General features: G+C 31.8%; 1 protein-coding gene across 4 annotated transcripts; it reads left to right on the forward strand.

Annotated features, from left to right (window-relative positions):
- The first annotated feature begins 3,778 nt into the window (after positions 1–3,778).
- LOC115714923 (phosphatidylinositol 4-kinase beta 1) lies at positions 3,779–15,000 on the forward strand. Of its 4 annotated transcripts, XM_030643681.2 has the most exons (17): positions 3,779–3,996; positions 4,132–5,859; positions 7,099–7,290; positions 7,397–7,445; positions 8,251–8,383; positions 8,542–9,061; positions 9,818–9,898; positions 9,983–10,102; positions 10,597–10,666; positions 11,051–11,148; positions 11,230–11,334; positions 11,585–11,638; positions 11,904–12,047; positions 12,520–12,573; positions 12,697–12,771; positions 13,995–14,078; positions 14,161–15,000. In XM_030643681.2, the coding sequence occupies exons 2-17, from the start codon at positions 4,441–4,443 to the stop codon at positions 14,260–14,262; spliced, it is 3,300 nt and encodes a 1,099-aa protein (XP_030499541.1). In that variant the 5' UTR covers positions 3,779–3,996; positions 4,132–4,440; the 3' UTR covers positions 14,263–15,000. The 4 variants fall into 4 exon arrangements, with proteins under 4 accessions (XP_030499541.1, XP_060970136.1, XP_060970134.1 ...); XM_061114153.1 differs by having other exon boundaries at positions 3,801–5,859; XM_061114151.1 differs by having other exon boundaries at positions 3,801–3,996; positions 13,995–15,000.
- The last annotated feature ends 2,553 nt before the right edge of the window (positions 15,001–17,553 follow it).

Below are 17,553 nucleotides of genomic sequence, written 5' to 3' on the forward strand. Positions count from 1 at the left end.
ATTCCCATGATTTGTTAATTTATTAGATTTAGACTGACATGATAATCGGCGATAAGGTATACTTACACCTTGGGTAAGTGTTATGTCACATCCAGGGCATTGACAAAGTTTACCAGTATCGAATGTATGAAGTATACATTTGAAGGGATCGATATTAATCTTAGATAAGATATCATAAACTTCTTGTTATATCTTTCTAAGTCAATATTAATGGTTGATCTTAGGTCTATGGATCTTAATTCTGACATGGTTAGGTTCAGCTTAGTTGTATTATTTATGTTCTTCAAGTTGTTCATGGATGCTAACCAATGGTTCTGGCGGATATTTACATATTGGGAACATGATAGTTCAATTGAGTGAGAGCGCTGATCATAAATATAGAATCTATAGCTTGTATAAGTATTTAGAAGTGAAACGGTGATTTCCTTCGAGCTTGGCTGAATAGAGATAAATGATTGAGGTCTCATTTCAATAATTATATTAGTTTACTGAAGTATCATTTATAGGTAGCTAAGTATTTTAAGGATAAAATACATTGAAGGATAGAATGGTAAATTTGTCCATATTCAGTGTAGATTATCTATAGAGGATCTTTGACTATTAGGATTGTAACAATGGATAATCATAATGTATCTATATCGTGGTACATATAGAATGTTCTATATAATTGAGAGTGTTAGTCAATTCCAAATCTATAGTGGCGCAATACGGAATTAATAAGTTAAAGAATTTACTTAGTAAATTCTAGAACTACTTATTGAAAGTTCGGTTATATAGGCTCATGGTCCCCTCACTACTTGAGATAATACTGCTTGTAGACTCAGTCAATTGATTTTAATTAATCAATTATAATTCTAAAATTAGACTATGTCTTATTTATGAATTTTCACTAAGCAAGGGCTTAATTGTGAAGAAAAGAAGTTTTGGGTTAATTTATTAATTAAGAGACTTTGTATGGTCTAATTAATAAATAATATAAATGGTAATTTTATTTAATAATTAATTATAATTATTAAATAAATAGTTTTGGTATTTATAGGATTGAATTGGAAAATATAGTATTATTGAAAGAAGAATAACTAGTTGAAATAAAGTTGCAAAATTATGACTAAAGATTGGTCTTTTAAATGGCTGGTCGTTGATGTGTTTTTTGTCTAATATTTTATTTTTTTTTAATTCATATAATAAGAACTTATAACTATTCTATATATATTTATAATTTTTATTTTTATAAAACTTACTTTTATTATAATTATGTGACTTTTTTATAGAGTGATGGGGTGACTTAATTTTTTTTGTTTTTTTTGTTGGCTGAATTTCAATTATTAATAAGGAGATGGTGTAAATAGTTTGGTATTTATATTATCTTTCTTATTTGTTATTATCTTCTTACTAGTCTAGCTCTGTGTTGGTCAACCCATTATAGGATGTAAGTTTACAAAGATATTCTTATAATTAAACACACATTATTTTTAATTTGAGATTGAAAACTTACATGAATAATAATTATTGTAGAGTGATTTTTTTATACACAAGTTTATACATTATGTTTAATTGGATGCACAATTAAAATATAGTGGTGACAACATGCTTTTGGAATAAAGTGTTCAAAATAATTTGATTATAGGGAATATTATGAAGGAGAATATGATTGTAGAGAAATGTGTAAACTGTATGTAATCATATTCCCGTTATTACACTGTTTGGTTGAGTTCATAAATTTTATATATTATTTTAAAAATAAAAATAAAAATAATTTTTATTATATCTGTTTAATGTTAATTATACATAAAAGTAAAATAATGATTCATTAAAGAAATATATTGTATTTATTAATTAGTAAATATTAAATTTTATTGTATTTTTTATTAATTAAAATAAACTTTTCTATATATTTTGTTACTATATTATTTATTTTTATTTGTTATGTCATTTATGTACACTATTCACATAAAATTTATGTATAATACATCTATATATTATGCTAATAACATAGAAATAACTCAGTTAAAAATATAAAAAAAAAATTATCTCACAGATTAAATATATATCGCAATATTTTTTATAATAATTAAAATATTAATGATATTTAAATTTATTTATTAATCAAAAAATAGTATTCAAATTAATACAATAAAATGGAATAATTCAATTCCACCATTTTTTTTAGTTATCAATATTATCCTCTTCCAGAGTAGTTATATTACTAAAGGAATAACATTAGAAGGTTAAACCCTTAGAACAAACAAGGTAATGTGAAGGTAATGTTTCACATTACCATTCTCTTGCTAATATTAACTCATTTCAAAGAGTCCCTAAATATAATGATAACTATAAGTGAGATACGGTGATAAAAATACAGTTGTGTCTATAAAACGGTGAGGACAACAATTTTAAAATCACATCATAATAAGTTCTATAAATTTATCAATGTCTTTATTTTTAGATCACTATTTTGTGAGAATATTCTTTAATTTATATTTCTATTAATTTATCAATTGTCTTTTATTTAGTTAATTTTTTTTAACATATGTATTTATTTTTGGGTTTTTTTTTTCAGTTTTAACAAAAAAAAAATAACAATATTACAAAAATACTTCCAGCTGGCCAAATAAACAAATATACAAGCCAAATAAAAAAAAAAAAATTACACAATACCACTTACACACCTTTAACCCAGGATCCATACTTCCTGGGCAACTATCACGCAACCATTGCGCAACTATCGTGCAACTACGCAACAACCCAATGCAACCGAAACAAAAATTCAATCAGAAAGAGAACCATCATTAATTCTGGCGACTTCACCTGAGAAGACGACCAAAATCAATCAAAATAGGGGCTGTTTCGAATTCATAAAAAAAGTGTAGAAAAACTACTGCGAAACTAAAATTCAACTGGAAATCTAGTTTAATTTGCATAAAACTAATACCATGACTTCAATTTTTAGATCCATGAAAGACATATCTCAAAAAGTTGAATTGGAGTTCCCAAACAATCCAACTCAAGTATAATCCAAAAAAAAAAAAACATCAATACTATAGTAAAATGTTTATTCTTGTGTATTTTTGTTATTTTCCAAATTTCTAATGGTGAATTGGCTCATATTAAATCATAAAGAGACATGTAGATAGAGTTATGTACGTAAAAATACTGTTCTGATTTTTAATGTTTCACAACAGTTGCATTACAGTTGCATAAACATTTTGCTAACAGTTATTTCGTCTAATTAAAACATTCATCTGATGCAACCTTCGGCCAACCACCTAGAAATTTTCGTCTGACTGAAACCTTTGTCTGATGCAACTTTCAGCCAACCACCTAGCAACCACCCTGCAACCATCGTCTGATGCAACCACCGTGTAACCACGCAGCAACTACTATGCAACCATTGTCTGATTGTGTAAGTGATATTTTGGTAATTAATATTGCATAAAAGGTATAAATGTTGACTTTACCTTATAAAAGTATTTTTATAAATAAAATGTCAATTTATATTTTCTATGTAATAATTTCTTTATTGTTATGAGTAATAGAAAAATAAAATTATAGTAAAATAATTACTCATATAATTATTTTTAAAAAATATATATTAAAATTTTAAATTTCATATAGATTTACGATTAAATTATCAATAAACAACATGTCAAAATAAAATTTTCCCTAAACAAATACAAGTAATATTATTATTATTATTATTATTATTATTATTTTTTTTTTTGAATAATTATTATTATTATTATTAATAATTTGAAATGGTGATTTTTATTATTAATTAATTATTTACTAATGCTTAGGCTTAAACAACTTAAATTATTTTAATTTACCATCTCTCTCTCTCCCTTCCTTCTTCTTTGTTCAACAGGCAACAACAACAACGACGACCACCAACACCACCAGCAGAAGGGCCAGCGAACGGCATCGTGCACTTGAAGCTTAGGAAGATCCATTTCAATTCCACTTTCACCTTGCCGAATCTTAATATCTCCATTTCTGGTATAACCACGATTCGACTATCTATATATTTGTTTTCAAATTCATTTTTTTTTTCTCGACTAAAATTCACGATCATTTCTGAAGTTTTTCTGCTCAATTCTTATCCGTTCTACTATTTTCCCGGGAAACAAACAGGAAGTGTTTTCTCTGGTGTTATCGCATCGGGAATTGTGTTTTATTTACTAGTTGATCAGGGGGATTTCAAGTTATCACATTTAACTGGATTGTTAGGAGCTGGAGTTTCACCATTTTGGGAATTTAGGGTTTTCTAAAGGTTTTGTGGTATTATTTAGGGTTTTGTAATTAAGAAATGGTGCCATTATCGGTTTGATTATTTGGTTGTGGGGTTGTAGCTGTGTTTTGGTTGCGAGAAATTTTGGGATTTTTTTGTAATCCCACTGCATATTTTGAGGGGTGGATAGGGTTTATGATGATAGATCGAGAATGGTGCGGCTTTTGGGACTGACTCGCGGTGACTCGTACGAGTCGCCTCGGGAGATCACCTCGCGGGCAAACCCGACGAGCGAATCCGGTGAGAACGGGTGGCTTATTAGGTTCTTCGATTCTGCGTTTTTCTGTGAGTGGATTGCTGTTAGCTACCTCTACAAGCATGAGCATTCAGGGGTACGTGATTACCTATGTAATCGAATGTACACCCTACCCTTATCGGGTGTTGAAAGCTATTTATTTCAAATATGTTACATGATGGTTCACAAGCCAAGCCCCTCATTGGATAAATTTGTCATTGACATTTGCTCAAAATCGCTTAAGATAGCTTTGAAGGTGCACTGGTTTTTGTTGGCTGAGTTAGAGGATTCTGATGACAATGAAGGGATTAGTAGGATCCAAGAGAAGTGTCAGATTGCGGCCACCTTGATGGGGGAGTGGCCGACATTGATACGGCCTCAAAGTGAGTCAAGTAGCCCTGGGAGCAAGAACCAGGTTTTGAATAAAATATTATCTTCAAAACAAAGGCTGTTGTCACTGACATCTTCTCCACCCCCTCAGAAGTCTCTATCTTTCTCGCCTTCAGGAAGTGTGGGGCTAGAGGATGGTAGTCAGTCTCCCGACGAAAACAAAATATTTAAGAAATTTATCCCAGGTCCAAAGGTTCGAGATGCATTGCTATTTCGGAAATCTGTGGATAAAGATGATGATGAATCTGAGAAGGATGGGTTCTTTAAAAGACTTTTAAGGGATAGTAAGGGTGAAGATGAGGGAGGTTCGAAAATTCGAGAACTTTTTAGGAAGTCATCTGAAAAGGATGATGATGACTCTGAGAAGGATGGATTCTTCAAAAGACTTTTAAGAGATAGTAAAGGGGATGATGAAGACTTAACATCAAGCTCAGATGGTTTTTTTAAGAGGTTGTTTCGTGATGGAAAGAACGATTCTGAAGATAAATCAGCTTTGAAATCAGCTGAGGATGAGGAAAAAGAAGGGTTCTTTAAGAAGCTCTTTAAAGATAAGGCTGATGATAAGAGGGATGTAGCTGATAGGTATGAAGATGAAGAAGTGATTTACTCTGAAGAAAAAGGTTCGAAATCTACTGAAGATGATGATAAAGAAGGTTTCTTTCGGAAATTCTTTAGGGATAAATTTGACGACAGGAGAGATGGTAATGATAAAGCTGATGAGGGAAGTGTCAATGGGGAGGAAGATGACTCTTCTGAATTTTCATTATTCAAAAGGTTATTTAGAGTGCACCCAGAAGATGCTAAAAATAACGTGGCAAATGAAAGCAGTAATGGTGGCTTGGCTGAAAGTAGTCCAGGAACAGAGAATTTTTTTCGCAAATTGTTTAGGGATCGCGACCGATCGGTTGAAGATTCTGAGCTTTTTGGTTCGAAGAAGCATAAAGAGGTATTTTACTCTGTCTTTTTGTTTTGTTTTCCTGGCCTGTTGCTCAGGTGGCAGTTGGAAGTATGATTTACCTTTACTGGTCATTTTGAATGTACTTACTATATAATATTGTTATCATCCGAGCTTGCAAGCCTTCTTTCTTCAGTTTTAGTGCTTATCTACAAATCGTGAATATGTCAAAACTCCCTTTGATTTTGAACCGGCTATCAGAATTTTCTTATGGCTTGTATCAGCTTATATCATACTTGCAGTATGTACAACCAGAACATTTTTAGGCATTAAATCTATTCAGGGTTATGAAATATAAACCTAAAAATGAAAGCTTTTTTATACTTACTGACATCATTATTATGGGTACAAATATATGGTAAAAAGTTGAGCATTGGGTTGCTAATTGGATTTTCAACACTAAGAACTTTAATACATCTCCTTCTTAATGCTTCTTTGCGATTGTTACTTGTCTTAGTTTTCTGTGAGGATGTTTCTGTGTGTGTTTTTCATTTATGTCTTATATAATGTCTTAGAATGAGCAGCCTCTTTGTGGCTTTCTAGACTATTGCAGATGATTTCCTTTCATCTTTTATTTATACAATCTTGTTTCTTATAATGTATATAAATGTAGAAATTGTGGATACCATCTTCCTGTACAAAACTGTAAGTTTGAAGTCACGATTTCTTGTAGATAATTACTTTTCTTCATGTTTGTCAAGCGGTGATTTGCATTATAAACGGAATTTGTAATTAAAATTGTGCAGTATAATTTAATGAAAGAATGAATGTTCATTATAGGCTTATTGTAGCACCTTCATGCTAAGAGCTTGCAACCTTACTACATTACAAGGTTGTTGGTATGGGATATTTTTACCTAAGACATGTAGCCCTGGTGTAAAGTTGGTGTCTTTGTAACTAGAAGAAAGGAGCTGATACAATGATGAAAATTGAGATCAAATCTATAGTTCAGGTCCACCTTGAACAAAATGCAGGCATTGAATCAAGGATGCTTCATGCTAATCGTCAGCTACTCTTTATTTTACATTTTATCTGACTAAAGGGTTAATAAAATATTTAAATTTGGTTTTTTGCCTCATGGTAGGAGCCATTTTTGGGGCTGATGGATTTCGAATAGTCATATTATATGTGGTTTTTTTGCTCTTTACTGATTGAAGAGACTTCAATGAACTGCAAGTTGCTTGTTTTTTAATGATTTAAGAAGACTTAAATGTGCTTTTAATTTTGCAGAAGCGTCCTGGTTCGCCTCAGCAACAGAATGAGAAAGCTAATGCCAAACCCCCGCTTCCCAATCATACTGCGTCCCAGTTCCGGAAAGGGACTTATCATGAATCATTGGACTTTGTGCAGTCATTATGTGACACTTCATATGGTTTGGTGGATATATTTCCAGTTGAAGATCGTAAAAATGCTCTTTGTGAGGTTGTAAATTATTTTATCAATATTATTTTCATTTCATGTTACATTTATGATGTGCATATACAGGTGCTTGAATGTCTTACGTGTTTTCTCGTTCTTGTAATTGTAGTCTCTTGTAGAGATCAACCAGCATGTAACTGAGGCCCAAAATGGTGGAGGTACTTCTTTTTCCATTTATGATTCTGGGCTTGGCCTGATAGATTTTGGAGCACAATGCAATTGAGTATCAGTTATCTGTAGCTATGTAGAAGTAAATTTCCTTATTTTCGTGAAAAGATTGTCAAATGTATTGAGGTGTTTTGTGCTGGGTTTGGAAAAGGAATCTTTTTGTGATATTAGGGGAGGGGATTCGAACTTAGTACCTCCTTTTTGTGAGGAGAAATGTGAAACCACTATGTTATGCCTATGACCACAATCTTTAATAATGTGTTATTTTGCACTAATTTGTTATGGGTTAAACTCTAAAATTACCAGTGGTGCACATTTAGTTAGATTGTGGCGGAGGATTGCTTGCCATTTAAAGGCATATAAATATGAACTTATTTTATTTTATTTTTTTATATGACACAAAAAACTAGGCTAAGGACTAGGGATCTGCCACCAATCTATACTAAAGCAAGAAACAAAACCTCATTGTTTCTCATTATTAAGAGGATTATGAACAAATATTGCCATGCTTAATAAACTTGAGTAGAGATCAGTCAAGACTTTTGGCCTCAGTTTATTTTTTTTTTCAATTATAAAAAAAAATACCACCACGCTAGACTGCTTAAACTTATTTGTTTATTTTTAAATTCATTTTCGTCTTTTTGTAATGCAGTACTACTTTACTTCCAGTGTGGTTTACTGCTGGTATATATCTTTGAATGTTTATTTATTGATTTATTTTTCTTCATATTATGCATTTATAGTTGCTAAGCTAGAGTGGGCATTCTAATTTAGTTCTTTGATCATATATTTTAGGAGTTTGCTTTCCAATGGGAAAGGGAATGTTTCGTGTGGTTCATATACCCGAAGATGAAGCCGTGCTTTTAAATTCTAGGGAGAAAGCACCTTTCCTTATCTGTGTTGAAGTCTTGAAAAGTGAAATTCCTAGGTATTCTTTCATTAACTTATTACGTGAACTGCAAGTAGCTTATTTTTAATTCCGTGAAATAAGTTTACTTTTTTGGGAAATATTTGAGTTCACTAATGAATCCATTCAAACTGATATGTTTCTCTTTTCTTTCCCACAATATACCAATAATGATTTAGTAACCCAAAGGATGCATCCAGTTCTCAAAAGCTTTCTAGAGGAGGGATTCCCTTAGCAAATGGTGATGCGCTTCTGCCAAAGCCACCTCCTTGGGCATATCCATTATGGACAGTCCAGGAGGTGTATCGCAATAGTAATGATAGGATGTCAAGTTCTACTGCACAAGCAATTGACCAGGCTATGGCTCACATGTCAGAGGCAAAAGTAAAGTTTGCTAATGTGGAGCTGTCTGTAGAGAAGCGATCTTGCAGCCATTCAGAGGACATGAAAAAACCTAATTCATGTGCAAGCGTCCATTGTGATAGTGCTCATGCTATTAAAATTTTGTCTAAGAATTGTCAAGGTGAAGATGATGGAGCTGATGTATCAAAATCAGCCCATGATTGTGATTTGGAGTGGGTAAGGGTAGTGTTGACAGCAGACCCTGGTGTAAGAATGGATGACATTGAGGTTCAAGGTCCACCACGTCGGAAGGAACACCGTCGCGTTCCAAGTACAGTAGCTATTGAGGAAGTCAAGGTGAGTACTTGGATGTTTATAAGTTCTATCTATTTGATGCTATTATTACAGTTGCTTGCTCCCACAAGAACTAAGAATTGAGCCTCTCTTGGACACCTACATAGCAATGGAATTAAATATAAATTCCTCTTGTTTACTATTTGAGAAGTGATATTCTCAATAAATAGGTATTTCCTTTAGGAACTTGCATAGGTTATGCTTGCTTTTGGCATGACCATTTTCTTAACTCGGTTTCTTAGATGTTATACATTGTTATTTGTCATTTATCTTTGTTTTATTGGTATGACTTACAGCTTCTTCCATTTTATTGTTTCATTAAGTGTCATAAATTAATGTTGGATGTAGAAAAGCAAGATCAATTCAGTAATTACTAACTAGAAACAATAGCTAATTAATACAAGCGCCGGTCTTGCTTTAAAAAAATTAAAGAGAGATTAGAAACAATAGTTGGTCCTTACACTGTAGATAAGCTCCAAAGAATATGAAATTGGTGCGCTGAATGTGAATTCTAAAAAATATTTTGTTTTGCTTAATGTTAATATCTATCAACCATCTTTCTGAGCTTCATTGATGCCTCATGAGCTAATGTTGAGGCATATGAGGTTTTTACGATATAAAATGCTTATTTTGCCTTGGACTTTTGTGTAATGGAAGATCTACATGGAAAAAAATTCTGCTTTTATTTCTGGAAAAAGAAATTGTCGATTCAGATAAAGCTTCTGTGGTATTACTTATGCTTCAAATATCTTTATTCAGGCTGCTGCTGCAAAAGGAGAAGCACCTCCTGGACTCCCTTTGAAAGGGGCTGGTCAGGATTCATCAGATGCACAGCCTATGGTGAAGTTTATAACTGCTGGAATTTTTTTTTTTCGAGGGGTGCTGACTTATTTATTTATTTATAAGTTATACATATGTCAACAGGCTAATGGTGCTACTCCCAAGGCCAGTGATGCCTTATCTGGTGAACTTTGGGAGGTAAAAAAAGAAAGAATACGCAAAGCGTCAGTCTATGGATCGTCAAGTAGTTGGGACCTGCGCTCTGTAAGTTTACATGCTGAAATTCTTTCATTTATTTATTATTCTTTTAACTGTTGTAATCATGCTTTTGGTAGACTGCAAATTCTTACATGTCCACATTACAGTTGAAATAAGAACATTTGAGAGTCACTTACAGATGGTTAAATTTTAGTTGCTGGTAGCTCCATATCAATCCTAGTGTTAAGTATGCTTTCTGAGAATACAACATTTACAGGTTGGACAAAGAGAACTGAAAACTCATATGTTATCCAGATCTTATATTTGTAGTACACTTTCTAGCTACTGAATTTCAGAATAATATATCCTAGCTATACTTAATGGCTGTATGTAAATGATATATATGTCATGACTTGCACCTCTTATTCGGATGTTCAGATTGAAAGGTCTCTTGTCACTGTCTTGTCCATTCATGCTCATGATTAGATTGGTGTTTTCTGCAAATATCTTTTGCTTGAAAGTGAAGCATGATTAGGTTTCTTGTTTGTACTTCCATGTAGGTAATTGTGAAGAGTGGTGATGATTGTAGGCAGGAACACCTAGCTGTGCAACTTATTTCACACTTCTATGGTGGGTATCTTTACTAGAAATTCTTTTATTCCAAATCCAATTCTATTCATGTCACCAGTTCTTTATTTATTTAATTTTGGGTAGTCATTTTTCTTCTTTCCTTTTGCCTTTATCTTGGATAGGACCTGGTCTTTTTTATCTTCCCCAGTTTTGTCTTAGTGTCTTATTTTGCCCCTGCAACATTTTTGGGCTTTAAACTAAACATATTGTCTCATGTCCAAAAGAAAGAAAAAATAGAAGTCTGCAGTTCTGCTGAACTGCCTCATCACTTCCTTTTTCATGATTAGCAATCTGTTCACATAATTAATCGTATGTTAGAACTAGTTGTACATTTGATTATGCTCTTTCTTCCTATTACAAAATGGTATTTTACCATGGTGCTAGATATATTTCAAGAAGCTGGTCTTCCACTATGGTTGCGGCCTTATGAAGTCTTGGTTACCTCTTCCTACACAGCTTTAATTGAAACAATTCCAGATACGGTAACTAATCATTTTTGTTTTCTTTAAGGAATGTGTAATTCCTTGGTTTAGTTAGCTTTATTGTTCTGTTACTATTTTCAGGCTTCGCTTCATTCTATCAAAAGTAGATATCCCACCATCAATAGTCTACGAGATTTCTTCATTGCGAAATACCAAGAAAATTCTCCAAGTTTTAAGCTTGCCCAGGTAACTATTGAGGCCCCTAAATGGTATTGGTGAGTTCTTATCATTTCATTTCAGGAAAATGATTTCTGTGGAATACTGAGTCATAATTCATTTTCTTGTTACAGAAAGCTGGAACAACTTGTAGTAAATTTGTTAAATTTTCTTTAGAATATATTGACAATGAAAATTTGATTGAATTTTATTCAAAGTATAATTTTAATGATGCAAGTCATTGTTATTTTATTATTTATAATTATTTTATTTTTTGCAGAGAAATTTTGTCGAAAGTATGGCTGGATATTCTCTTGTGTGCTACCTTTTACAGGTATGGAACCTGTAATGTTCTTCTCTTCCTCATTTTTTACTGTATGTCTGGTCAGGTGGTAGAACACTGTTTGCAATGCCCATGATACAATTTTCGATGATTATTCATTTTTGTGCCCTGATGCTTATGCTAATGCTTAAGTTACTAACAGATGCTGATTAATTTGCTGTTGTGCTTTTTTGGATATTTGTTTAGTTCTCTGAAATGAATTGTAGAACATGAAAAGTTAAACCTGTTTATCATTGGGGCGTTTATTCTTGTGTAGGTAAAAGATCGACATAATGGAAATCTGCTTATGGATGAAGAAGGTCATATTATACATATTGATTTTGGGTTCATGCTCTCTAATTCGCCTGGCGGAGTGAATTTTGAGAGTGCCCCATTCAAACTAACTCGTGAACTTCTGGAGGTAAGACAATGCTGGTTTTATTCCCCAACAAGATGTCTGGATATTGGTGCTGACTGCTGAGTGGTCTTAGCATTTAAATCAATATTCTCTGCCGTGGACTTATTTGATTGGGGATTATCCCCTGCTGCAGAATAATATTGAGTTTCCATATTAAACTGATTTTATTACTTTTAAACTGTTAAGTCTCTTTGTAATATGTTTAGCTGTTTGTTTTCTATCTTGTAGAATATCTGTTTTCTTCCCCAAACACAATTTTTTTTACACTGCAAAGACTGATTTTATTTATTTAGATGGTAATAAAGTCATAGCTTGGGTTATCTCTGTTCTTTATTTTTCCTTACCATCGTTTTCTCTAGCAAGCAACCAGCATACAATTCTTTTTGGCTGTGTTGTGCCTATGATTTAACATTTTTAGACTTAGTTTGTATCACATTGCTAAGGCCAAGTGATTGGATGCTTGCTGTGATTCCAGGTGATGGATTCTGATGCTGAGGGAGTTCCAAGCGAATTTTTTGATTATTTTAAGGTAATTGCAAAAGTCCCTTCCTTTTTTTCTCTTCCCAGGATATGAAGTTGAAAACCTACTTGTTATGCCATTTAGACTCAATGCATACGAGTTTCACTCTCAAGTTTTCTTTCTCAAATCTAGGTTTTATGCATTCAAGGCTTCCTCACATGCCGTAAGCATGCAGAACGAATAATTCTTCTTGTTGAGATGTTGCAGGTATCACAAACTTTCTCTTACATCCCCAACATTATATGCTTGATATAATTTATGAACAGAAATCTGTGTTGTTGTTAGTCAATAATGCTTGGACACTGCCAATGTATTTGAGCATGGAAGTTGAACAAGCGAAAAGGGTGGAAGTGATTAATAACTAGTATGATGATGTTTGTTAGCTAGAATATCAAAATTTGACGAGGGATTTTGGCCGTTGGTTTATATAATAGGTAGAAGATTAGGATTTTAGCCATTAGTTTATTTAATAGGTAGAAGATTAGGAGTTCCAAGCGAATTTTGTGAAAAAGGAAAATAAAAGGCCTATTAGAGTTTGGAGGGTTTTTTTTTGTTATGAACAATGTAATACACAATATGTTATAACACTACTAGTCGTGAACTTTTTAGTGGTGCTTAATGAAATTATAGAAGGTATTCTATTGATTAAAAACTTAACACTTTTATGTTAGAGTACATAATCAACTTCTCTACTTTATCTTTCAAAATACCTCCCAAACCTCTAGTTTCTTTGTTTTACCTCAAACTTTTACGTTACACTATACATTAACTTTTTTTAAAATACATCACCAAAATTTTACATTTTTTAAATTTTAATATATTTTATTCATTTCAAACATATAATATTAATATTTACACATATTTCTATATAAAATAAAATTAAAACCTCAAACAATTAATAAAATATGTTTAGAGAAATGAATTGTATTCTATAAATGTAGAGCATGAACAGTAAATTTTAAAGAAGTTTTAAAATAGAGAAATAGTTTAGAGCATCTGATGTAGCGTGTTTTTAGTTTAGTATTCTCTATTTTGAAGCATCTGAGGTCTTATTAGTTTTATCTAAACTCATTTCAAATAGGAATTGTTGTAGTATACACTTTACCGTAAAAAAAAAAAAGCTGAATTGGCTAGAACCAATTTATTGTCAATCCCGTGTTCCTAAACCCTTTCTGCTATAAAACACTAAACAATAGATAGGTTTTTTATTTAGAATCTAGCTATATATATAGGCAAAATATCATGCGTAAACATGTATTTAGCATAACGGAAATAAATATGTATTATACTGTTGGTTAGACTAATACTTGACATGCCCGGTGAGTATGCGGTTGGTGTGATGTTGTATATTGTTGAAAATAAAGAAAGTCGACTCCAGCCTTTTTGAATTTTGATTGACACAAATTGCTACTGTAAAATGTTTGAATTAGGATTCTGGATTCCCATGCTTTAAAGGTGGTCCACGAACAATACAGAACCTAAGGAAGCGGTTCCATCTTAGTTTAACAGAAGAGGTATGTAAATCATCTTTTTTTGTTCATGTTATTATTGCTATGATTTGTATGATAGATTTAGATTTTGTTTTCCTATCTTCAGCAATGTGTGTCCTTGGTGCTTTCGCTGATTAGCAGCAGCTTGGATGCATGGCGGACACGACAGTATGATTATTATCAAAGGGTTTTGAATGGAATATTGTGAGTCCTCCATTGAAAACAAGCTGGCTCGGTGACACTAATATGTCAATTGTAGTTGTATATGCAAGTCACTGCAATATTAGTGGAGTCAGTTATCTGTGGATGGCTGATGGTATCTATGGCCTGTTTTTCTCTGTTTGAGGAATTTGTAACTGTATCGGCGGAAATATTCTTTGGAAGTCAGCAGGCTAAGTTTACTTCAACATGGTTTTCATTTACATTTTTTCCTTGTTTCTTGTGATACGGACTCTGCTGGCTGGGGGGAAATGTTCTTAGGAGTCATCATGCCACTCCTACCAATGTCAGGCCAGCAAAAACTGTACAGATCTCAATTCAAGTGAGAGGACAAAAAAAAAATTCTACGGCTAGGGATGTTCGTTTGTGTTATACAAAAATGGCCCAAGTATAAGTGATTTTTGTAACTCTTAGGTTTCCATGAAAATTGGCATAATCTTCAGGGTAAAGCTTTGAACAGGATCCAAATATGGAAACCTGGCCATTTTTCAATTTCTGGTCTCAGCGTTGTTGAAACGGTATCCTTCTTCCAGGAGTGTTGAATCTTCCATAGTGTACGTTGTCATAGCAAGATTCTTGAATATCAAATATACTATTGTATTTTGTACCATTGATCCCGATTTATAAGCAAAATTTGTTGATTTGAAAATCATCAAATCGAGAGATTGTTTTTTTTGGCATTGGAAACTTAATACCAGTTTGGGTTGACCCTCCAATTTGGAGAAAATTTGTAACTCAGATCACCATGCTTGTGCTCTTAGTGTGTATTTTGTTCGTGTTTCAATCCTCCACCCCTTTGAATGTTGTCGGCTTTGATTCTTGTTCTAAATTATTTTAGTGAGATTAGGACTTATTTGACACATAGAATTGGACTGGACAGAATTAGGCTGAAAATTTTAACTAGTCATGTGTCACTGTTTAGCCTGGGTAACTAATTCCATTACTATTTTGGGTTATCATAGATAGATTATTAAAAATTAAAATAATATTAATTAAATAATAGATACTCAATTTATTCTAATAAAAATAATATAGTGCTATAATAATATATTTTCTTTACATTATTACAAATATTTATATTAAAATTTTAATAAAATAATAATTTTATTGAATTAAATGATTAGGTTAAATATAATATTTTTATTTTTTAATATATCATAAATACATTATTTAATATAATCATGTCATATATATGTATCTAATTTTAAAGTTTGTAACTGAAAAAATAACCACAATCACTATTTACACTTTATTTGTGGACATTCAAAATTACTTTTTGTTGTCAAGAAGTTACGCAATAATATTTCCAGTTTTTATTATTATGAGATTATTTATGTTTTTCATTATCGATTATTTGGGTCAAAAGTTATTGTTATTATTTTTTTTGATCTCTTCATCTTCTTTTCCCTTTACTTGGAGTGTTGCTGGAAATTTTGTATAAATTATTTTGCTGCCTTATTCTCTAAGGACTCAATGATTTTAAAGTAAAGCATTTTATTGTGTTATAAAATGTCTAATATATTTATTTTTGTATGATAATTATGCTATGTTGGTTTATTGATAAATAGACGTATGTAATTGATCAAAGATTTGTTTGTCTTGTTCAGTTTGATTCTTAGACAATGATATAAATGCTACTAAACAAAATAAGTACCTGATTTTCATTTACTTACTCTATTTTTTCTTTTGGATATAGAGTAACTTAACAATGATGTATATTTTTTTTATCTAACTAATTTAGAATAATGAAAATACTACTATTATTGACGTACCATGTCAATTAAATCTGACGATACGTGCATTGCAACTTTCGCCTAATAAATACACATATATATATATAGAACACTTCTTAATGGGTTTAACTTATTCAGTGACAACATATTTATCTAAATAGTTATTAATTTATGTGAAAATCATCATCTGAAGTATATATTATGTTATGATTAAAGCATAATAATCATTACTTGATTTCTTATGAATTTATGCAAATTACTTGATGATCAGTTTTTTCTTCACTGTTCAGTTATTTCTTTAGAGAAATTTCATTTACTATTCATAAAAAAGTTCCTATTACAAAACTTACTTTCCTAATAAATTTATACCATTTTATCCAAATAATTCTACATTATACCTAAAAAATTCGTCCCATTTATTTTATTTCAAAAACTTAAAAAATTTATTTCTCTCTCTACATCTCTCTCATCATCCCATCCAAAAGGAGCCACCACCTTCCTTTATTTCTTCCTCGAGATCCCTCTCATCCGCCCAAAGATCCCGCCACCCTCAACCCGCCCGGTCCTCCATGGAAGCCCAAATGTCTGCCATGAAAGTGTCCTCCAATCCTCTGTGGATGCCCGTCAAAGACCCAAAACGTCCCACCACAAAGTTTGGAGATCGGAGCTCGTGGCTTAATGGGTAAGTATTTTTTAAAATATTTTTTTTGAATAATTATACTCTATTTTCAGTAGATTTATGTGGTTGTTGTTTGTATTTATTTAGTTTTGATGTATTCTTCGCTGAAATCGTGAGATCTAGTTTTCTTGAGTATTCTGTGTGTTCGCAATTTTTTCGACGCTTTATCGATACGTTCTCGATGGGTTCTCGATGAAAATGTCCCAAGGTTAGGGAAGACATTTATCGACAGTTTTTTGATAGGTTCTCGATAGGTTATCGATAGTTCAAATTTTGTAAAAAAATGCTTGGAATTTATTTATTATCAATTGATTATCAACAGGTTTTCGATAGATTATCGATATGTGAGAATTCTTTTTGTTGTCATTATGTTGGTTATTCTCGCTTGATTATTGATAAATTATCTACTGATTATCGAGAAATTCTCGACATGTTATCGATAGTTCAAGTTTTACAAAAAAAAAAAAAGAAATTTTGTTATTATCAATGAATTATCAATAGGTTCTCGATAAAAGTGAAAATTTTATTTTGTTGTTGTTATGTTGGTTATTATTGCTTGATTATCGACATATTATCAACAGTTCTCGATAGGATTAAGAATTAGTTTTTTAATTGTCATGTTTGGTGATTGTCTACTGATTATCGATGCGTTCTCTGCAGGTTCTCGATAGGATTTAGTATTGCATTTTTTGTTTAACGTTTGCATTTTATTATATTATTATTGTATTGTTTAACTTTTGTTGATATCATTGATAAGTTGTGTTTTTTCCCCTGTTGTGTTATGTCTATTTGTTGATAGTTTTTTGATTGGTTGTCAATATGTTTTCGATAGGATTATAACATTTATTTTGTTTTCTTTCTTCAACAA

This window comes from Cannabis sativa, chromosome 4, assembly GCF_029168945.1.
Source record: "Cannabis sativa cultivar Pink pepper isolate KNU-18-1 chromosome 4, ASM2916894v1, whole genome shotgun sequence".
Classification (NCBI taxonomy): domain Eukaryota; kingdom Viridiplantae; phylum Streptophyta; class Magnoliopsida; order Rosales; family Cannabaceae; genus Cannabis; species Cannabis sativa.